Here is a 23,252-nt window from a genome sequence, read left to right as displayed (position 1 = left end):
ACACACCCGCATGTTCGCTCGTACTCGTACTCTGCACTTGCCCCTCAAGCGTTGCAGAATTTATGATTTTATTTCACGCTTGCTTTTCATTAACATTCTTCTTATGGCACAGCCCTTTTTCTCCTTTTTTCGTTTTTGTTGCTGTTGGGTTCGTGGCCAAAAATTATAAGTTCTTGTTGTTTTTTGCTGGCTGTTGCTGCTGGTAATGTTGTTGGGTAATTCCCCGCGCTTGTTGTGGGCTGTCTGACGCTTGTTAACCTTTTCCAAGTTGAATTTTCCTTTGGCCTGCATTTTTTCCGTTTGCATCTGCTTTCTTTTCTGCTAATTTTGTGCATACAGACGACGGCGGTGGACAGGGAACAGGGAACAGGGAACAGGGAACAGAGAACACGCTTCGGTCGTGGAGTGAAATCTCCGCCAAAAGTTATGCACCAGTCGCCGTGGAGCGGCAGCATGGAAGGAAGGAATATGTAGCAGTGCCACAAATTTTCTATTTTTTCCTAGGAACTTTCAGGAGGAGCGGAGCGACTGGTGCACTGCCCGCAGCCTGTCGTCGTCGTCGTAGTCTGACCGCATATATAATTATTTCATATATGAAACATGAGTGGGGTGTGGAGTGGAGTGGACTGGAGTGGAGTGTGGTCGGGAGGCCCTTGCTCTCAAGGCATTTTTCGCATATTTTTTCCAGAGGAATCAGCAAAAGTGAATTAGTGCAGAGAGCGGGAAAGCGGAAGAGCGGTAGAGCGGTAGAGCATGGGAACCTGCAATGCAGTTGGCCACCTAATGAAAATTGTTGTGAAATAAATCATTTTAAATAATTTTCTACTCTCCATGGCTCTCCATGTGTCTGCCCCTCAGCTTTGTGTGTATCTGTGCGCAAGTGTGTGAGTATGTGGTATGCAATGTTTGTGTGTGTGTGTGTGCTGGCTTTCTAAAGTTTAAATTGAAATGAAAGCCAAGTAGCTGCAATGGACTTTACACTTTGCCTGTTACTTCAGCCGTGGCTAACTTTTTTGCAGCTTGCTAAATTACGCTAACTGACCAAAGCGGAAGTTTCAATTACACCAACCATATACCAACACACTGACACACGCATACATGCACACATGCAAAGAGGGGAAGGAGCGAGAGGCAAGGCCAGTGCAAACAGAGCATGCCTATGGCAATGGCTTTCCCTTTGGTCCTAACAGCATTGACCTACACAGCGTATGCGTGTGCTGATATGACGCATACGCCCCATGAGCCCATTGGAGCCCCCTTGCTCCAGCCCCAGTCCCTGTCCCAGTCCCTGACCAACTCTGTAACCAAGGCCACAAATCTGTGTTGCAGCGGTGTTAGAAGCGGGTGGGCTTCTGTGTGTGGCTAGAGCTGTGACCAAATTATAGCCCAAAGTTGGAACATTACTTGCAGCAACAGCAAAGACTTTTCATACCTTGTTGTTAATACCCTTTAATTATGTTGCTTAAACTAAAGGTGTATTGGTCGGGCTGGGCTGATGATTTGTATTGATTTGGAGTCATTTGCAGATGTACAATTGATGAGAGCAGAGTGAAAGGATTGCCCAACGCTATACTCCCACCAATCTTTGGCCTGATGTATCCGCCCTTCAGTCTTATACCCCGCACTGACTTACTGCCACTTTCGCCGTGTCTTGAGGGTATTGCAGAGTCCACAAAACTGCCATCAGCTCTAGCTCTGGCAGGACCAACAAAGTGAACCTAAAACGGATATTACTTTATCAAGCGGCATAAAAAATGAGTCCGCGTAGATGCCGACTCCCAGGAAAGTGGGAACGGACGCAGCAAAGTGGGTGGGGGGGGGCGACGCAGTGGGGCAAAAGGAAAAAAGTCGGAAGCAATCAGCGAAATTTATTGTAGAGTCTCCTTTTTGGCGTAACTGATGAAGTGAGAAGCTGAAAGACAGTCGAGGCCAAGTCGCGGCAGCCAATACAGATGGGGTGGATGTGGATGCGACGGCGGTGCGGGACTGAAGCGACAGCTGCTACTAACTGAAAGTGCTAGCCACCCACTGGGGAAGCTCCCTCGGCACCCCCGCTCCTTCCTCTGTCACAGAGCCATCACTTTGGGTTGGCTTCGTATTCGCGGCGTGCTGCTTTTTATTGCTTTCTTTTTGTGCTTTTAGCGGAGGCAAACGCCTAAATATAAAACCAGTTGGGAGTCTACTTATATACCGCTTACAACGACCCACACACACACACACACACACACACACACACACGCACAGCCGTATACAGAGACAGAGCCAGATACTGATACAGAAACACAGACACAGACACAGATACTGATACTCACACAGCCATCTGCAGAGCGATTTGAATGCAAATGTTGCAGCCGGAAATGAAACCGACAATGCCACTTATTTATCTTTGTACTTGCGGCTTTGATTTTGTTGCGGCTTTAAGAACTGCCTGACAAAGTGCTTTGTTTGAGCGATTTAATTAAACGCTTTAACTTTGTTGACTTAGGCACTCGGATAAATGGTAATTTATAATTAAATAGCCCTGGCTTACGGCTTACAGCATACAGCATACAGCCACGCAGAAAAGAGTGTAGAAAAAACCCAATTAAAATTTATAAACGTTTGCATTAAATAATTGCATGAAAGCAAGTTTGTTTGCGAGCTTATTAAACATAAAAAGGAAATCAAACCAAAGACGCTTCTATCCCCAAGACCTTTTCCCTTTCCGCTGCTCGAGAGCCATGAAAATCGCAAGTCATAAATGTTAAAATTATGCCATCCTGAAGAGCAGGAAATGAGAGCAGAGCAGCTAAACAGCACAGCAAAATACACAGCACACCATAATGCAGAAAACACAGGAGAAAGTGCGGAAAGTTCGCCCGAGAGTGAGGGCGGATCGGATGAAAGAAATATTCATTGATTTTCTTAATTAAAAAATTTCACCATTAGCTTTTATGTTTATTGGCTCTGCCCCCCTGTCCCCTGTCCCCTGTCCCCCTGTCCCTCTTATCGGCTTCTGGCTCTTCGGATTACTACTCTAACTGAGGGTTAAGTCGGGAGTTGTGGCCATTGTCCGTGTTTCCTACCATTTCTGTTTCTCTTCTTTTCTCAAAGTTTTTTTTTTTTTTTAATTTCATTCCTGCTAGCATTTCCTGTGCGCATTATAAACTAATTACAGATTATGACGAAATCGTTCGCCATGAGACCCCCGTAATATGCTGACTGGAGGGGGAGAGGGGTGCGGACAGCAGAGAACGAGTAGTGCAAAGTTAGAGCTGCTGCTGCTGCTGCTGCTGCTCCGATGGGTTCCTTCATACTCGGCGCACTTAAGTTTGTTTGGAAAATTAAAGCCTGTTAATGAGATTTCATTTCGCGAGAGAGCGCGAGGCGGAGGAAAGCACGGAATGGGCGCGGGTGCGGGCCCCAGATTGAACGGAATGGAGCGACTCCGGGCCGTGATGTTGGTAATGGCGCGTAATTGACAACGTAATGAGATTTGTTAAAAGGATTGTTCGTCCAAATCATTCGTAATTATCAAAAACAAAACAAAAAAAAACATAACAGAGCAGAGCATCGCGAACAAGTTGGGGAAAAACCTCACAAAATGTTAAACCTCTCATTATGCGAGAGTCAACTCGAAAGACGAGCAGATGCCGCTGTGGCATGCCCCGGATCATCTGCTGCTTCATCCTCGTGCTGTTATCAATTATGCAGCCGCCCAAAAAGCGCCAGCATAACGTAAACAAACGTTTAACCACCGCCAGGAGGAGATGCAACAAAAGCAACAACTTGCAACAGCGACTGCGGCTACGATTACGACTACGACAACTTGCTACTTGTGCGGCATCCAACATGCCATCTGCAGTAGGTCAGTTACAGCATCCACGCCACGCTCTCTCTCTCCTTCGCCGACGCTCGTTCAGCCTCTCCTTCTGGGCTTTGCAGACACACACGAGCGGGGCTGTTCGGGTTTTTAGTACAAAGAGCACAGCATCCCTTGTGGCGCTCTCCCGAGCGACAAAGCGACATTGTGGCCGTGTCGCCCGGGCGCTCGCTGCCTCGGCTCCAGGCCTCGTATTACTAGGCAGCTTAGGTGTTTTTTAGTGCTGATTACAACGCGTTGCCGTTTGGTTCAAGTGAGCGGATGAGCAAAGGCGAGACGAGAAATTCCTTCGATTGGGGCACATCTCAAAGCAGCGCCAAAGGCGGGCAGGCGGCCCGAAGTTAAAGTCCAGCGAATCGCCACACTACAGTTCGCTTTTAAAGTCAGAATATTTTTTGTGTCAACTAGGGAGTCCCGGCAACACTCGAAATACTTCAATTTTTTAATGTTTAGCGTTTCAACGTTGACAAAAACTATCAGAAAATATCATAATAACTATTAGTAAATCAACAAATATTCAGTTAGTGATTTAAGCTGAAGTGAACCTTTTTTTTGAGACCACTTTGATACTGATCCTATAAGTAGGCAGCACATTTTTTTCTCCTGCCAGTGGAAACTTTTCAAGCGAAAACCCTCAAAAAATATAACAACGTGAAGCCCCAGCGTAATGGGCAACCAATTTGAGTAACAAATAAAAAATATACTCTATCCATTGCATGGGCATAAAAAATACACGAAAGTAGAAGTGGAAAAAACTTGGAAAATTGCTACAACAACAACAACAAAAATACAAACGCAAAATGCATTCGAGGCTAAAATTCTTGGCATATTTACATTTAATATGCGCCGGCAGCATTTGCTGGCTGGAATTCAGTGCCGCCCAACAGCAGCAGCAGCAGCAGCAACAAACGGCATCGTTAACCGAGAAAATACCATTAGGTGAGTCTCAAAAGCGTCGCACAGGAGGCAGCCAACAGCCAACAGCCAGCAGCCAGCAGACCATGGCCTGGCACTCACTGTGGAACAACATAAGCACGGCCCGAGGCGGCAGCTAAAGCTGGAACAGAAATTGTCACTGCCATTGGTGCACTTGGTGCTAGGATTTTGCTACAATGTATAGCCGTTAGTCGTTGTTGTTGCTGGAGTGCCTGTTTGTGTGCTTGTGTGGGTCTGTCATTGGTGATTCCCGGAATGGGTTCGGGTTCCTGAAATACTTTTCGTAACTCGTTGGGGAAATTGTCCACAACTGATGCATGCAGATTATCCCCAACCATCTTCCGCAATGGGCATGGGGAAGCATTACAATTTTGGTGGTTTTCTCTGAACTCTGCCATGGGGAGTACTCCCTGTTATACGAGTACTAATTTGTAGCTTTCCCAGAACCTCCAATTTTTCTTATATTTTTGTGCGATTTTTCTATGAATGTCCTAGCACCGCACACCGTTCATTTCAAGTTGAAATTCTTTTCCAGAATTTTACTGGCTTGTTTTATTTTCTGCTGTCTTTTCTTTATTTTTATTGCACGATGGCGCTTCAGTCATTGCACCTGCAGTCATTTTGGTTCTGTATATATATGTATATGTATATAATCGTATAAGTATTCGTACCTGTACGTATGGTGGCTGCTAATGTGACAGTCATGCTGACTGGCTTGCACTCAAATCCTGCTTCCTGGCTGCTTCTCTTCCTCCTGCTCCTGCTCCTGCTCCTGGTCCTGCTCTTGCTCCTGCTCCTCGCTACTAGGCTTCACACCTGCACAGGCACGTTAGCACGAGAGCACGAGAGCGCGGGGGGCACCCTGCAAAAGCGCAGCACAAAATTGCTGCATCAACACTTCGTTTGCGCTTTTTGTTGCTGCTACTTGTCTCTGGCTCTGGCTGTGGCTCTGGCACTGGCTCTGTATCTGTATCTGTGTGTCCTCCATCTGCATATGTGTGTGGTGCTTGGCGCCTGTGTGTGGGTGTGGGTGCAACATTATGCTATCATTTGTGTAAATATTTGCCCTGTGCGCTCTCGTTTAATATTAACAGGACCGTGTCAAAAGCTGCCTAAATATTTAACGAAGCAAAAAATATTTTCCCCCAAGCTTCTCATTCTCATTCCATATCTCTCTGCCTCTCTCCCCACAGGTGCCATCTTTGAGCAGGGTACAGATGATGTGCAATCAGCCTTTAAATATGCAATGCTCAATCACAATCTGAACGTTAGCTCCCGGCGCTTCGAGCTGCAGGCGTACGTAGATGTCATCAATACGGCGGATGCATTCAAATTATCCCGACTGAGTATGTGTTTCATCCGCACCATCTGCAGATAAAAAACAAAAACGAAAATCCATTACACAATACATAGAACCCATTAATTATGTGCATTTTTTATTGAAAATTGGTTTTACTTCACATTTCCACTCCGCACGTCCGCACTGTACAGCACTGTTCACTGCACACTCCAAGCTGCAATTTAATTGTGCGCTCTGTGCTGCTGTTCCTGTCCCTGTTCCTGTTCCTGTCCCTGCTCCCGACCTAGACACTGTCCCAGACCTACTCTCCATCTGTTCTCCCACCCAGCATATCATTCCAGCACATCACATCCTTCCATTCTCTCACACTGCACTACCATCAATTTCTCACTACACTCCTCTCCACACTCCACAATTCCACACTCCACCATTCCACCATTCTTTCATGCTGCAACCGAAACTGTTGCCATTCCAATACTCCTACCAAAATGAAACAAAACGAAAGAAACACAAAAAGAATTTATTACTGTAACCTCCAGTTTGCAATCAATTCTCGCGCGGAGTCTACTCAATGCTGGGCGCCGTATCGCCGGACTCCTTTGACACATTGCACTCCTACTCGAATACGTTCCAAATGCCATTTGTGACGCCATGGTTCCCCGAGAAGGTAAGTCCTGAAGCGCACCCTATGAAAGAACAGAACAGAACAGAACAGAACAGAAAAGAAAAAACTGTCATATGTAATTGATTTCTGTGTCGCTCTGCGCAATTATTTACATTTTGCGGTTTCGATGCGAGTGAAGGGGTGGAAGTGCGCACTGGGATGGAGATGGGGATGGGGATGGGGATGGGAATGGGGGTTTGATAAACTCAGTTATGCGTTAATGAAGGTTGATGAAACAAAGGCAAAGTTTTAGGTTCGAAGCCAGAGAGTGGGTGGCGCTTACACAATTGAATTATGTCTGAGTGTGTGTCTAAAGTAGTTTATTTTCCACATCAAAGTATGAGAGAACTTCAATAATTAACTTCAGGTGAATTTAGTTGTTTAAGAATCTATAACTAAATATTAAAGTGTGTTTCGACTGTTTCTGTTGACAAAATGATGAGGAAACTACACTGACATAAAAATGGCAATGTCAAACCGAGCACACCCATATTTAAATAAAATTAAGTGGTTGTTAAACACAAATACAGCGCGTAGTAAAATGAAATAGAACTTACATTGATTTGAATACATAGTAAATGAGTTAAAAAGTGTTTCTAATACGGCACATATTTAACCTTAATAAAGAGCACTTTAGAATAAATATATTAATTGTTTTACATTTGTAGAAAATGTATTTAATTTAATATTAATTCCAAAATGTATGTAAAAACACATTTCAAATCTCGGGTCCAAATTAATGGCATAAATATTTAAATCTTAGTGAAAATATAACAATTTCAGGGCTTTTTTCCCTGGCTGTATGTGTGTCAATTACCATAAAATTACCCACCAAAGAAAGTTCATATAGAAAATATACCTATCTCTGCAGGCCTGACGCTAAACTACTGAAGATTTTGACACTGCTTTTTAAAAATGTGGCCTTTTTATAGTATGCAAATTTTTGAGATATGCAGATTTTCCAAATTTAGGACTAAAACTTGAGCCAAACAGGAGTTTTGTTTGCCAAAAATGATTAAAATTCATTTGAAACATAAGAACGTATTATTTCTTTCGGTTGAAATAGTTTATCACTATTAATATATTTTCTATTAAGCCTTATGAGGCTCATTTGCTTCTACAGAATTCTGGATGCGGTCAAGAAACCGTAAAGAGCACAGCAGAACAAATTGAGAAACATAAGTAGACAATAAAAAGCACAATCGATAGACTTCGGTCACATTAATAGAAGTGCAAATATTGAGAGCAGAACACACGGTCCGAAAGAAATAGATGTGCCAATATACTAGTAAGACCATCGGGGGCAAGCAAACATGTACATACTCGTTTGTTTTAGGAAACCAGGTCACACTAAATCAGCACTAATTTACTTATTAGTACTCGTATTAGTCATTATACCCAAGCCACCTTTAGCTTTCCTCGACTGTTGGCCGGGTTTCCACATGAAATTTAGTTTTCCATTTCGGTATTTCCAATTACCAATCCTAATTGGCTGGGGTTGCAACCTCCACAACCTACTCCTGCTGCTCCTCCTTTTCCCCGCAATCACTGGGTGGTTCAAGAATTTTTTCAACTTTTATAAAAATGAAGTCATTGCCTAAAGTGGAGCATTGGGTATCGTTCCGGGTTCGCAGTTCACAGTTCAGACAGCTTCCCCCCAGTGCCCTCCGTGCTCTCCATGCTCTCTGCTGTTGTCCTCAGACAGTGCACTAAATCAAAGCTCAAGCACAAATCATAATAATTGTAATTTGAAGAAAATTTACTACCAACAACAGCTATGGAGACACAGCGACAGAGAGTGCTTGTTGTTGTTGGTGATGCTACTGTGGCTGTTGGCGGTGCCATAGTCTGTAGATGTGGATGTGGATGTGGATGTGGATGTACGAGTAGCTGTTGCTGGTGTTGTTGTCACTTGCGAAACAAAAAGCCAAACCAAACGCTACACTCCACTCCACTCCACTCCCATCCGCATTCCACACTCCACACTATGCTCCAATCCGCTCCACAAGGCGGAAGACAATGCCAAACGAGCGACGAAGACTCCTACACTCGCTTTCCCATACAGCGGGAGCACAAAAAAATTTATGACACGCTCTTGGCCTCTTTTATTTCAATCACTATAAATCAAGATATGGCGGCGGGGGCAAAGGCAGCCAGCAACCGAAGGCACCAGCATCAGCATCAGCACAAGCACACATATTCGTATAGACTGCGCATTTGCGTGCTCCTCGGGGCAGGCTATACTCTGTAGTGTACGAGTATGTGTGTGTGAGTGTGAGTGGAGCTAAACGGAAGCGAGTATCTGTGTGTATATCTCTTTGGATGTATCTGCTTGTTGGCGAAGCCACCTCTTCCTCCATCGTTCCTCCTGCTGCCTCCGCCTTTGCCTCCGCCTCCGCCTCCGCCAATGGATAGACTTACATGACGCTGGGAGGGCGCAAAGCGGAAACGCGTTTCATTTTATTATTGCTTCATGTAGCGTACACATTACATTGTTACATCCAGTTCATGGCCTTTCTCTCTGGTTTTGCATACTTTTAGGTGCTTACACCCTCGTCGGGTCTGCTGGATTTCGCTATCAGCATGCGTCCGGATTACCATCAGGCGATTATCGATACCATCCAGTACTACGGCTGGCAGAGCATTATTTATCTCTACGACTCGCACGACGGTGAGTATTTCCCCCTCATATTCATAAAAAGGGAACACACACATTATCCCTGCGTGTATTTCCTTTGTATTCATTTCATTTCATTTGACTTTCATTTCCCTTTAAACAAATAAAGCGTCAAACAGGCAGAAGGGTTATGGCAATATTGCTGCTGGGGATTAACTCTATTCTCTATGCTCTATTCCTAGTCCTATAGAGCATATCTCTGCTCTTTCTGTTCCACTTTTGTATCTCTAGCCTTTTCATTTTTGCTAATATGTAATTAAATAAGCGGCACAAAGAGCGCCGTGCCTCGCATCTAAAAGAAAAACGGGAAAAAAACCAGAAAAACAGACGAAGAGCTTGCCAGACAGCCTGCTCTCAAGTGCCTTCAAGTGTGCTCTTTCGAGTGGCTCCTCAGCGGGGCTTAAGCTGAAAAGAGAAGGACACACATGAGCACATACACTGGGACACACATATGGTTAAGTTTACCTCTTAGTCTGTAGTCTGTGTGTATATAGACTCGCCATGTGTGTGTGTGTGTGTGTGCGTATCTTAGGCTGCTTTTTGTTGTATTGAAATTTATTTCAAAGCAATTTCCTGCCGTCTACGTGGGACAATACGACGACGGCAACAATTACGGCCAAAGATGAAGACATCAGATGGCGGAAAAGACACACCCACACCCCCTCGCACACAGCCACACACACAATAGTGGACGGGGGAGAGGAGGGAATGCTCTGGCTCAGTAAAAATTTCATATAATATTACGTATACGCCGCAGTGATTTTTTTTGCCAGCACACTCTCTCTCTTTTTCGCTTGCTGTCTCTTTTGTAATGAGTTCACACGCCGTTGTAATGACTGCTCATGTGTGTGTGTCTGTCTCTGTGTGTGTGTGTGTGTGTGTGTGTGTCATGTGTTAATGACTCTGTGTGAAATAAAATTTATGACTTTATGCAACTGCTGCCTTCAGCTCTGAGTTCTGTTCGGTCCTCCAGATCCTGATGCTGCTGCTGCTGCTTCTGGTCCTGCTTCTGCTTCTGCCTTAACATTATTATTATTTTCCCTTTTTGGGCCATTTTTTAATATTTGCCACGGCGCCGAAAAGTAGGCCGACATTGTTGCCGCTGGCATTCGTTGCAGGAAAAGGAAATGCCGCAGTAGCAGCAGTAGCACGAGTGGCAGGAGTGTGGCAGGCAGTCTCACCAGCTTGTGCCCCATTTGCTCTGGCTGCTGCTGCTGCTTCTGCTGTTGCTGTTGTTGCTACTCTCGTTGTACCCCATCTGCCCTTCTGCCTCTTGTTGCTGCTGCCGCTGCTGTTGTTGTGAGGAATTTTTTGGCCGACATCGACTCCGATTCTGGCGTTTACATTGTTAACGAAAGGCACCACAGCGGGACTTTATATTTTAATGCCGCTGTCAGCAGTTTGTTGTTATTGCTTTGTGTTCTGCTCTTCTCTGCTCTGCCATACCCTTCGTCGTGCTTTTTTGGCCGTCTTTTTCTGCTTGTTATCACTCCGAATGGGGCTGCTGCACACGGCGACAAATTGGTAGCATATTTTTTGGCGCATCCATGAATACAAAAGTGGCAGGGAAAAAGCAATCCACCGAATCCATCGACAACATAGGAAACATTCAATAAAACAGCAACGGTTGCGGCAGCGGCGGCGGCGGCGGCAGTGGCAACGCACAGTGGAATTTTTTGGGTTGCTATTTATTGAAATGTTACCAGCACACCACAAAAAAGTACTTCAATTGTCTGTGCACTTCCGTTTCCGCTTTTTCACGCGACTGTTTACTGTTCTCCCACTTTCCGTCTGTTGTGTGTGCTTTCCTCTCTCTCTCTCTCCTTTTTTTTTTTTGTTATTATTTGGGGCATGGAATCAATGCAGGCAGCAAATCAATGACAGCAACAACAACCACATGGCGGGGCATATTGGACGTGCAACAAATGGCGTGTGAAAATGTATTTTGTCTACCCCCCACTCGCCCGGCTGCTCCTCTGCGGCTTGTGAGGGATTTCGTAGGGAGGCGAGATTGAAAGATTGAATGAAGTTTCGGGGAATGAGGAATGAGGAATATGATTAAATGACAGATCCCATGATGGGAGGAGCGAACAGAAGGAGCAGGCTTGATTTACTCTATAAAAGTGATAGATCTATTCGTATATACACTCGGATGCTGGAAATTGTTTATGGATGGCAGCTATTACCATAAAACCCTAAGCTGTCTTTCAGTTTGTGGCATTATCAGATTGTTTTTCGTGCCTCAAGATACTTTAATCCCCCACCAACCATCTACCATCTTCCCTCCGAATTACCACATCCACAAACAATCCCAACTCTGGGTAAATCGTTTAACCATTCAACCATTCGACTGACCTGACCAACAATCGCTTTGGAAACCGACAGGCTTACTACGGCTGCAGCAAATCTATCAAGAACTGAAGCCCGGAAATGAAACATTCCGTGTGCAAATGGTGAAACGCATCGCCAACGTAACAATGGCCATTGAGTTTTTGCACACGCTGGAGGATTTGGGTCGCTTCAGCAAAAAGCGCATCGTGCTCGATTGCCCGGCGGAAATGGCCAAAGAGATCATCGTGCAGCATGTGCGGGACATAAAGCTGGGCAGGCGCACCTATCATTACCTGCTCAGTGGTCTGGTGAGTGGAATGGAGAGCAGACCCCCCTGGGCTTTGGCGAGGGGTGCGGGACTTTAATAAGCAATTATTGCTAGCTTCCGTTCGGGGATCCTTCATTGCGTTGTGTTACATTTTTATTCTTTTTCCCATCTTGTCTCCCTTTCTGTTTTTTTTTGGGGGCGTAGGTCATGGACAATCATTGGCCCAGCGATGTGGCAGAGTTCGGTGCCATCAACATCACAGGCTTTCGCATTGTCGACACTAATCGGCGGGCGGTGCGGGATTTCCATGATAGCCGGAAACGCTTGGAGCCGTCAGGCTCTGGCCTGGGCGCAGCGGGAGGCAACAGCTTACCAGCCATTTCGGTAAATTTCCAACGGGGCATTGATTTGTGCTCTCCCCCCTGTGCTGACCTCCTCCTTCATTCCATCTTTCCATCTTCCTCTGATTTGGCCCACAGGCTCAGGCGGCATTGATGTATGATGCGGTTTTTGTGCTCGTCGAGGCCTTCAATCGCATTTTGCGCAAGAAGCCGGATCAGTTCCGTTCCAATCATCTGCAGCGTCGCAGCCATGGCGGTGGCTCGAGCTCCTCCTCGGGGACGAACGAGTCGAGTGCCTTGCTGGACTGTAATACGAGCAAGGGCTGGGTGACGCCTTGGGAGCAGGGCGAAAAAATCTCTCGAGTCCTACGGAAGGTGAGTGACGAGTGACGGACAGGTTCTGCGAGCAGTGCTTGAAACATACCATTGATTCCGCCCCGGAACCAGGTGGAAATCGATGGCTTGTCCGGGGAGATTCGCTTCGATGAGGACGGGCGCCGCATCAACTACACGCTGCATGTGGTGGAGATGTCCGTGAACAGCAGTTTGCAGCAGGTGGCCGAGTGGCGCGACGATGTGGGTCTCCTGCCCCTCCACAGCCGCAGCTATGCGACTTCATCGCGCTCTGCCTCGGCCAACTCAGGGGATTATTCCAAGAACCATACATACATCGTGACTAGTGTTCTGGAGGAACCCTATCTGATGCACAAGCAGCCGCACTATGGCGAGGAGCTGGTAGGCAATGATCGGTTCGAGGGCTATTGCAAGGACCTGGCCGATATGCTGGCAAATCAATTGGGAATACGATGTGAGCTATATTCCTGAGCTTCCCTTTCTTTTCCTTTCCTTGGATCAATCTTGCCTCTCTATTCCTCAGACGAACTCCGTTTGGTGCAGGATGGAAACTACGGCTCCGAGAATCAGTATGCTCCTGGCGGCTGGGATGGCATGGTGGGGGAGCTGGTGCGCAAGGAGGCAGATATTGCCATAGCGGCCATGACCATCACAGCGGAGCGCGAGCGAGTGATTGACTTTAGCAAGCCCTTCATGACCCTGGGCATATCCATAATGATCAAAAAGCCCGTCAAGCAGACTCCAGGAGTATTCAGTTTCCTCAATCCCCTGTCGCAGGAGATCTGGGTAAGTACTGGGGATGGAAAGGTTTCTAAAAGAGTGTCCCATACGATGGAGGTACCTTTCAGATGAGTGTGATCTTTAGCTATTTGGGTGTCAGTATTGTGCTCTATTTCGTCACACGTTTCCCGCCGTACGAGTGGCGCATTGTGAGGCGACCCCAGCCAGAGGGCGCTGTCCAGCAACCACCCGGGATCATTGGTGGGGCCACTCACAGTGAGCCGCCGCAGCATCAGTCTCCTGTTCCGGCCAACGACTTCAGTCTGCTCAACTCGTTCTGGTATTCGCTGGCCGCTTTCATGCAGCAGGGATGCGATCTGACGCCTCCATCCATTGCCGGACGGATTGCCGCCGCCGTCTGGTGGTTCTTCACCATCATTCTGATCTCCTCGTACACCGCAAACCTGGCTGCCTTCCTGACAGTGGAACGCATGGTGTCCCCCATCAAGTCCCCCGAGGATCTGGCCATGCAAACGGATGTGCAGTATGGAACGCTCCTACATGGCGCCACTTGGGACTTCTTTCAGGTGAGCTCTTCCTAGCGTTTCCCCATTTTTTCCCTCTTAGAATGGAGATGTTTTTCAGCGATCGCAAATCGAATTGCACAAGAAGATGTGGGACTACATGAACTCCAATCCCCATTTATCGGTCCATGCCTACGACGAGGGCATCCGCAGGGTGCGCACCTCCAAGGGGAAGTACGCCCTGCTGGTGGAGTCCCCAAAGAATGAGTACGTGAATGCCAGGTCCCCTTGCGATACCATGAAAGTGGGCCGCAACATCGATGCCAAGGGATTTGGCGTGGCCACACCCATAGGATCGCCCATAAGGTTAGTTTGAGGTAATTTCAGGGGTGAATCGAAAGAATATTCCTTTTCCCCACCAGAAAACGCCTGAATGAAGCCGTGCTCACGCTGAAGGAGAACGGAGAATTACTGAGGATACGCAACAAGTGGTGGTACGACAAGACCGAGTGCAACCCCAATCTGGACAGCCAGGAGACCTCCACCCCCAACGAGCTATCGCTGAGCAATGTGGCAGGGATCTACTACATACTAATCGGCGGCCTGCTCCTGGCCGTGGTGGTGGCCATCGTGGAGTTCTTCTGCCGCAGCAAGACCTCGCGCCTGAAGGCCCCGTCCAACGGCACCGCCGGCGGGGTAACCGTACCCGGCATGATGGGCTCCTCTACATATCAACGGGACTCTCTCTCCGATGCGATTATGCACTCGCAGGCAAAGCTGGCGATGCAGGCCAGCAGCGAGTACGACGAGCGATTGGTGGGCGTTGAGGTGAGGCCAAAGGCTAACTTACCGAGAATAATTCCACTGAATATCTCCTCCAAAAAAACTCTCTCCCCCGCAGCTGGCATCTAATGTGCGCTATCAGTACAGCATGTAAGCGATGTCCCGGCCACCAGCATGCTAGCATGGCGCAATTCTTGTAAATAATTAACGCATTATCCGATAACGCATAACTAAACGACGCTGGCAATCAACTCTCGGGTCTACATAGAGCGAATACCATGGGAATGATGGCAGGCGGCGTTCGAAAACTGTACAGAATAATTATAATATAATTACTATTATTGTATTTTTGATAAATGTATACAAGGGCGTGCGTGCATAAATTAACTATAACTAATACTAATACTAATAATAATACAAATACTAACCCTGTACATAGGTTAAGTGAAAATTACTTATTCCAAAAATACTCTAATAATAAAGCCGTATGTTTTAAGCAAAATCAGAAATTGAGTTTTCATTTCCATTCCAACGGGTTACACGTGTCGCATGAGTGATGTCTATACATAGGGGTGGGGGTGTATGATGGGTGTGCCTATCTACCAGAGTGTGCTGCCAGAGTGTGCGTTTATGTATCTCTAGCAGCGGTGGCCTGTGCATCTGTCTGTCGATGTGGAGGTAAGCCGCTTAGTTGACTTAAAGTTTTAACAAAACCCGGGCAAGGGCAAACGTGGCTCAAACCTAAGAGGCTTTTCAGTGCAGAAACTTTGCTTTCCGCTTGCGCCTCTTACCTCTTACCTCTTACCTCTCGCCTTTTACCTCTTACCCCTTACCCCTTACCTAGATGGGGTGCGTTCTGGCTGCGGTCGTGTCCCACCGATGTACCCGCTAAATTATGTACGAGCATCGAAGTTAAAGCAAACACATCTGCGGGGGAAAGGCAGGGAAAGTCGACAGCAGCCACATCGCAGCGCAGCGCAGCGCATCGCAGCTTAGGCCTTCGAGCGGCTGGCCATATACATATGTACATAGTTTCATTCGTTTCAGTTTTAAATTGAACTCAAATTAATGTAAGCTAATGCTAATATAATTATTTTAATTGTTATTATTTCCCCACCACGCCACTCCTCACGAACGAGTGCACGGCTATTTGTGTGTTTGCGTTTCTGTTTGCGGTTTTCCTGATTTAATTAGATATTGCCAATCGAATGAAATGGCAATGGAAATGGAAATGGAAAATGGAATTTGATTTCGAGCAACTGTCTTGCACATTATTTTAATTTTACTAAATTTGCGGCCAAATCGGCTTTGTGAGCATTAGCCTTATTTGATTTGATTTCATTGCGCTCAGCTCGGTTTTTGCGATTTTTATCGCGATTGTGGTTGTGGCGTTTAGCAGGCGGTGTGTTTTTTGTAGCTTTTCTTTGTCAGCGGCTTTGCCGCTCCGCTCCTTTGTGGGGAGTTCTCTCTCTCTCTCTCTCTCTCTCTCTCTGTCTGTCTGTCTGTGTGTGTGAATGTATTGGTGTGCGAGATTGCGGCCTAATTTGCACATTGTTTGTTAACATTTTTGGTTGGTTTGTTTTTGGCAAAGTGCTTTGGGGCTTTGTTAATTTGTAATACAACGAATGTGTAATTGAAGCTCACCTGGGAACATTTAAAGCAGGGAACGGGATTACTGCTGGGGATTGGGGCGTTCACCTCTTAGTTTTGCTGCAGACTTGTTTCTCAGGCTTGGATTATGCAAATCTTTTTGTAACCCATCATCAAAAGCATTTTTTCGTCCCCCTGATAACTCGCCAGGTCCCAAGCCCCAAGCCCCAAGACAACTTTCATCACGGCCAAAAAAAAGGAGACCAGAGCAGAACAGAACAGAACAGAACGAAGGGAAAAGAAAACTTGCTGCAGCTTTGGGTTTTCTTTAAGTAACTGGCAGCGCTTTGCATAAATTTACGAGGCGGCATTCTGCATCCCCGTTCGACGGAGTCACGCGCCACTTTTGAAGCTGCAAGCTCCGATGATTTGCTGAAAAGCCAAAGGATTTGTGCGACAGTAGGCAGGAGTCCATAGTCCATAGTCCATAGCCCATGGTCCTCGGATTTAATACCACAATCGATTTTTCAATAAATTCAGAGGCAAAAGTTAAAAGCCACAACCCGCAAAACCCATGCAGGGATCCGCCGCCAAAACCCAAGACCCATTTTAAGTGAAAGAGGGAAAAAAATAAACCCAAACCCAAACCGAAACCGAAACTTTTGCCGTAAATTTTCATATTTATTTATTTTGTCAATCCTTGTGCGTATATGTGGTGTGGTGGGGTGGTGGGGTGGGGCAGGGTGCGGTGGAAAGTTCCTCCTGAGGAATTGCCGGAGAGGAAGCAGATCCCCGACTTACTCGCACGATAAAAGTATCTGCATAGATACGCGCACACAGGCACACTCGCGCATACACACACACACACACACACACACACACACAAACATCTGCACATACGAGTATCTGTGTAGTCCTTGCATTCTTGCAGAGATAAGCGTGGCTGCTTTTGGTAATGGCCAAAAATCACAACGGATTTTTCGGTGCCAACTGTCAGCGGGGGATCCTCCACAGCCGGCGGAGGAGCAGAAGAAAGATTGGGAGTCATATATGCCACGCACTCGCAATCAAAAATATAATGTCCTCCTACCCATATGCTAAGAATTCTCCTATTTGCGAGTGTGTCTTGCATGAAAACTCATAATATTTGCAAATGATGAACGTGAAAGTTTTTGATAAGTTTCGTCAGGGGCGGGGCGGGGGATAGGGGGATACCCAAGAAAGTTACTATATAGCTGTCATAATACGAGAACGAGTACGAGCACGAGTACACGCTGGAAAAACACAAACAAATTCATAATTTCATTATTGGGAGAAGCGCTGGAAAATTTATGAGCTCCATGAGAGAAATGCTGACTGAGCAAGCATGTTTACTGCACTTTTTTTGGGGGAAAATAAAATGCCAGCAAGTGCTCTCTTTGGCGTTGGACGGAGAGAAAGTGCTCGCTAATTGATTCAGCTAAGTGTTTTATAATGGTCTTTTCTGTCACCTGGTTTTTGGCGTCACACAAAATCGATAGAAATGTATTTATCACAGCCACAAAAATGGGAAATGCAACCGTCGAATGGGAAATCATTTTTGCGGGACAGCTGTCCAAATTTTCCACCATGTAATAGGTAATTTTAATTGATTTTAATGCTGGGCTGGCCAAAGCACTGAATTATTTAATTGGCTAATCCAGCCGTCGACTTTGACAGGTTCAATTAGAATGGATTCTTTTCCATGCCCTGCCATTTGGGGGACTGACTGCAAAAAACAGCAGAACCATTTTAATATTGTAATATGGAAATGCTGCCGAAATGCTGAAATTTGTGGGTCAAAAGCTTTCTCTTTTATTTTAGGTAGACTGCAGCCACATGAAAGTAATCCTGGAAAAGGATCACTACGAACCGCAAACATTTGCCCACAAAATATACAGCTCGTATGTAGGCAGCACTTTGATTTGCCATTTTTAATATTTTTGCTAGCTCTTCTGCCTGCCACACACGACTACCGGGACGGCTACGAGAACGACTAGGAGAACGAGTATGAGGATGCTGGCACATTCTCATAAGTGAAATTTACGCATCGCTGAATACAATTCGGCGAAAAATGTTGCAAGGAGCCAGCCAATGGAAAGGTAACTAATGCTGCCTGGCATGTGGCATGTGGCATTTGGCATGTGAAATAGTGCATTCACATACGAAAGTTTATGAATTGCAAGCCACAGAGTTGAGGTCTGTCATACGTTTAGTTGATTGCGAGCAGGATATTAAGACTGACTCGTTTGGCAGCAAATCAAAATAAATGAAAGAATTTCACAGTTTAAAAATGTATGTCAAATGAAGGGAGCGCCTGCCAACTGTAAATATATTTCACATGCATGTCACACACACGCACACACACACACACACATGCAGGATGTGTGCAGCATGATAACGATTTCAATTTTGCAACGATTTTGGCATAGTCAAATTTGCACAATGCATATTTGCTGGCTGCCTTGTTTTATTGTAGAATTTCTTGTTATTTCTTCATTGGTTTTTATCAAGCCAATAAATTACAACTAAGCTTCGAGAGCCCGGCCACTGATGGAGGGGAGGTGTCGGTGCCCCCCCATTCGCATTCGTGTGTAAGTCCCGAAAATTTTGCATATATAAGCTGCTTTTGTTGGCCTGTGTGCTCTGTATGCTCTGTATGTTTGTTCATAAATCTCTCTATATTTTTCTCCTTGGGAAAAATCAACAAATCAAAGGCAAAGGCAAAGGGCTGCCCGACAGCAGTTGATTGCCAGAAAAATACTTATTAATAATGGGACTTTGACTAGTTCAATGACTATCCAGATCCGGAGTCCCATCTCCGGATGAAGTTCTCTTTTCGTCATTAGTTTCCCAGCAGCCTAATGGGGCTGTGGGGCTGTGGGGCTATGGGGCTATGGGTGATGGGTGATGTGTGCGCGCTGGGGCTTCTAAATAGCAAATTAAATGCAAACAACTAATGTTTCATTAGCAGCATGAAATGTGTGTTTAATTATTGCTCCGAGAAGCCCCCCTGCCAACCTGCCGCCCCTCCTCTGATTCTGTATCCGTGCAACCGGCTCCTTTTTAAACTTACCTAAAAAGTTAGTTTTTCCCTCCCGCCCACTCTCACATGCAATTAACTTTTGCCGTGTGTGTGTGTTGGGGGTCTGTGTTTCTAGCAGGAGACGGGAGGGGGGAGTTTTCCTGGGTGCAACTTTTGTTGTGCATTTCGTCTGAACTTTTTTACAAATAAAATAAAACATAAAAAAAGGGAAATACTTTTACATATTTTTAACTATTCTCAGACCAGACCAGACCAGACCAGACCCTATTCCCCCTCGGTATTGAGCCCGAACTTTATCTGGGAAAATGTGCAACGCTTTGTTTGCCGGCTAACCGCATTGAAAAGTAGCTGCTAATGGTGGATGTGGATGCGAATGAGGATTGCCCTTCGAGAGGGGCGAAACGAGACGGGAGAAGGGAGGAAGGGGAATGGATGGGGACCATTCACCCGCCCAACTTGTGGGAAACTTTGCCAATGGCCAAAAGCAACTTTGTCAGAAATAAGCCCTATAATGTACGGCAAGGAACCAAAACAGGCAAAGGAAATGCTTCGCTCAGCTTTAGAATTTGGGGTTGGCTATATTTAATGCCCCCCAACCATTTGTTGATAGTTTCCGAAGCCAAAGTAAGTGAAAAGATTGATCAAATTCGAAATGCAAATTGTTTATACCGATCTGCAGTCACATTTGAGCAGTTTTTAACTTTACAATGTCCGTCGCCCACGCCATATAGCCATACACCAATTCCAGAGGCCGTTTAAATGCGTTTTATACTCGTACTCGAACGTTTTTTAATATGAATGACACCATAAATATGCATGAACTTTTAACACTATGCAGAAACAGCTGCAGCAGCACCACCAGCAGCGGCAGAGGCGACGACAAAATGCCTTTTTAAATAACAGAATCCACTTCGTTCTGCTTGTGGCGCCCCCAAAAAAGCAGAAAGAACACAAAAAAGCGCCAACTCTTTGCCCAATTGGGTCCGGCGGCTATTGCTGGCCAAAATATTTATGCGTTCAGTCGGCGAAGTATATACGACGGGGTTCTTTCGATGCGATGCGATGCAATGCGATGCTCTGGGACTCCCTCGAAAAAGGGTGCCATAAAGCGAGGGGGCTACGATTGTGTGCCCATTTCATTACAACATTGTGCATACGCCGCTCTGCACATAATTGAAATGGCAAACAGTGAAAGGCAACGATTTTAGCCAAATATGCAGAGACGTCGACAGCAGCAGCGTTGCATTGCGTTGTTGCCGAACTCGGTTCTGGCGTTGCCGATGTCGATGTCACACTCGACGCCATCCAATTGAATTTTCATAAAACGCAACAGAACAAGAAAAATTGGATTCGACAACAGAATTACAAAATAGAACAAGTGTCTTTGGTTAGAGGGATACCCATTACTATTCGCGAGTTATCTGCCAATACGGCCAACGAATTTTAGATACTAAAAATCGGTTCCCCCTCGTTCTGCTGGCCTCCAAGTTCGTTGCTTCTCTATGGATATGGATGCATCGGATCTACATATATTCCGTTACATATCTCTGCAGGAGCACAATATACCCTTGATGGCGCTCTGCCATTATGGGGTATAAAAACTCAAACAACAAGAGAGGCACAAACAAAGCACGCTACATTTAAACAAAACGTTTCAATATGAAACAAATTAAAATGCATATGCGTGTGTGTTTCTGTGAGTGTGCTATCTGCCTGTGTGTTTGTGAGTTGGTGTTGGCAAGGATGTAACGCAGGCACAAAAGATTTTCCACATAGCCAGCGATTCTCTTTATCCCCCCCCCCCCCCCCCCCCCATGTCAATGGGAAAACCATGAGGCCGTCAAAGGGAGAGCCAGAGAGAACAGAGTATATTAGCTGCCAGGGAGGGTTTGCCCATAAATCTCTACAGAAGTCCTTGCTCTCCCCAATCAAATCAATAGAACTTTAATCGCGTCAAAGGCGGCCCCACAAAGTGAAATCGAAGTGAAGTTCTTATGACCGGCAGGAAGGGAATTTGACGGGCTCTCGAGAACGAGCTCCATCCGAGTCTCAATCTCAATCTGTAGCCTTAACTTTCTCTTCTCTGGGGTTTCTCTTTATTTTTTAAATAATTGCGCATACGCCACGTTGGCTTTTGTGTGTCTGTGCCTCGATGCATTTGCATTTCCCCCTCTCCATTCCACCGTCCTGCAGCTGCAGCTACAGTTCCACTTCTGCAATTTCACATTGAAATTATACAAGGAAACTCCTTCACAATAAAGGAAAGATTTAACCCCCCTCCTGGCGCCACCCAAGGGAGGCTTCTCCCTCCCCTTCGCCGTCCCCTCTCCCTCTCCCTTTGCTTTTGTTGAACAAACAGACAAAACCTCAATAAAAATGTTGCTACAATATTTGCAGCTTACGCGCGGAAATCTTTACAATACAAAGTACAAGTGCGACTATACTTACGTGTATACATATAGACGTACTTGAATATGTATGTATATATGGAATATATAGCATAAGCACAGGGAATGGAATGGTTTGGAATCGAGTATACTATATAAGAGTACCTATAGAGCTACGTACAATATATTTTTATGCAATTTTTCTTTGGCACTTCTTTTGCTTTTGCTTTTGCTTTTGGTTTCGTGGCGTGGCGTGGCGTGGCGTGGCGTGGCGTGGCAGCCAAAAACCTGCTGCCATCGTTTTCACATTAACAGCCAAAGCGAAGCGTATGCACTTGCCAGCAGCAGCAGAAGGAGGACCAGGACCAGGACCAAGACCAGGACGATGTCCTTGCGCATTTTGTGCAGTGCTCAGCAGGCGAGAGCGCGGAATTTCCCAGCAGGCAAATATATTTTTCAATAGCGTCGCCCGGCGACGTGATTAATGCAAATAAAATAAAATAAACTGAAATGAAATGAAATGCTGGAAGTGCAAGTGTTGGGATGAAGCTGGCACTGCCATTGCCACTGCACCCGACTCAACCTCCACCTTCGCCGATATCCTGCATAAATTTAAAGTGCACGGAATGTTACACTTGAGACATGCCTTGGGTGGGGTGGGTGGGTGTTCCCACCCCGTGGCCGTGCCAAACGGGGCGTGTACTTGATAAGGCCAAAGGGCGTACGATCGCCTCCCGTTTACCATTAAAAGCCGCACGTAGCTCATAAAGTTAATCAGCCTCCACTTTTCGCAGTTTTTCATACGACAGGATCCAAGCAAGGATGTGTACTCGCACACACAAAAAAGGCTGAATAAAGAAAGGGGGGATTCACTACAAAGGCCACGCCCCGACCGCGCACACACGCACACATGACCAGACCGCCCCGCATGCCGGCCATAGTTGCGGTGGCCGTCTCCCGGTTGGGTCCTGGTTTGAGTTTGAGTTTGAGTTTGGGAGCTGGGGACTGGGGATCTATGCGCGGCATGCACAAATTTATCGCTGGCATGTTCCATGCAACCTTCACCCAAATGCCAAAGTCCTGGTCGCGGTCACAGTGGCCAATATGCTCGGTCGGGTTGCATGATTCCACTCACGATTCCAGTACGCCCCCCGCTGCTGCTGCTGCTGTGTGTGTGTGTGGTGTGTGTGTGTATTGGCTTTTTGATGTTTTGAGGTTTTTGGCGCTAAAAAATTCTTTGCCCAACGGCGTTTCGACAAAAAACTATTGGCATTTTTTTGTAAGCCATGCTTTGGCATCTCAGGCATGCCAGGCGGTGCGGGGGGCCCCAGCGATACGATGCGATGCAATGCGATACGATTACGAGTACGAGCAGAGGGCTAGTCAAAGGAGGGACCGGCCCGGACGCTCGCATATGCAGAATACGTATACGTACCAGAGGACTATTGACT

The 23,252-nt window shown here is 46.2% G+C and overlaps 1 protein-coding gene across 1 annotated transcript; it reads left to right on the top strand.

Moving 5' to 3' along the window:
* The first annotated feature begins 4,091 nt into the window (after positions 1-4,091).
* Positions 4,092-15,242, top strand: LOC108153711 (glutamate receptor 1). Its single transcript, XM_017283839.2, has 13 exons — positions 4,092-4,801; positions 5,992-6,144; positions 6,638-6,765; positions 9,304-9,433; positions 11,825-12,078; positions 12,243-12,422; positions 12,518-12,754; positions 12,827-13,187; positions 13,257-13,519; positions 13,582-14,040; positions 14,099-14,343; positions 14,400-14,805; positions 14,879-15,242. The coding sequence occupies exons 1-13, from the start codon at positions 4,663-4,665 to the stop codon at positions 14,912-14,914; spliced, it is 2,991 nt and encodes a 996-aa protein (XP_017139328.1). The 5' UTR covers positions 4,092-4,662; the 3' UTR covers positions 14,915-15,242.
* Positions 15,243-23,252: the final 8,010 nt, after the last annotated feature.

The sequence above is a fragment of the Drosophila miranda genome, chromosome XR, assembly GCF_003369915.1.
Source record: "Drosophila miranda strain MSH22 chromosome XR, D.miranda_PacBio2.1, whole genome shotgun sequence".
NCBI classification, from domain to species: Eukaryota; Metazoa; Arthropoda; class Insecta; order Diptera; family Drosophilidae; genus Drosophila; species Drosophila miranda.
Note: the sequence above shows the minus strand (reverse complement) of the source record. Positions and strands in the feature narration are given on the sequence as shown.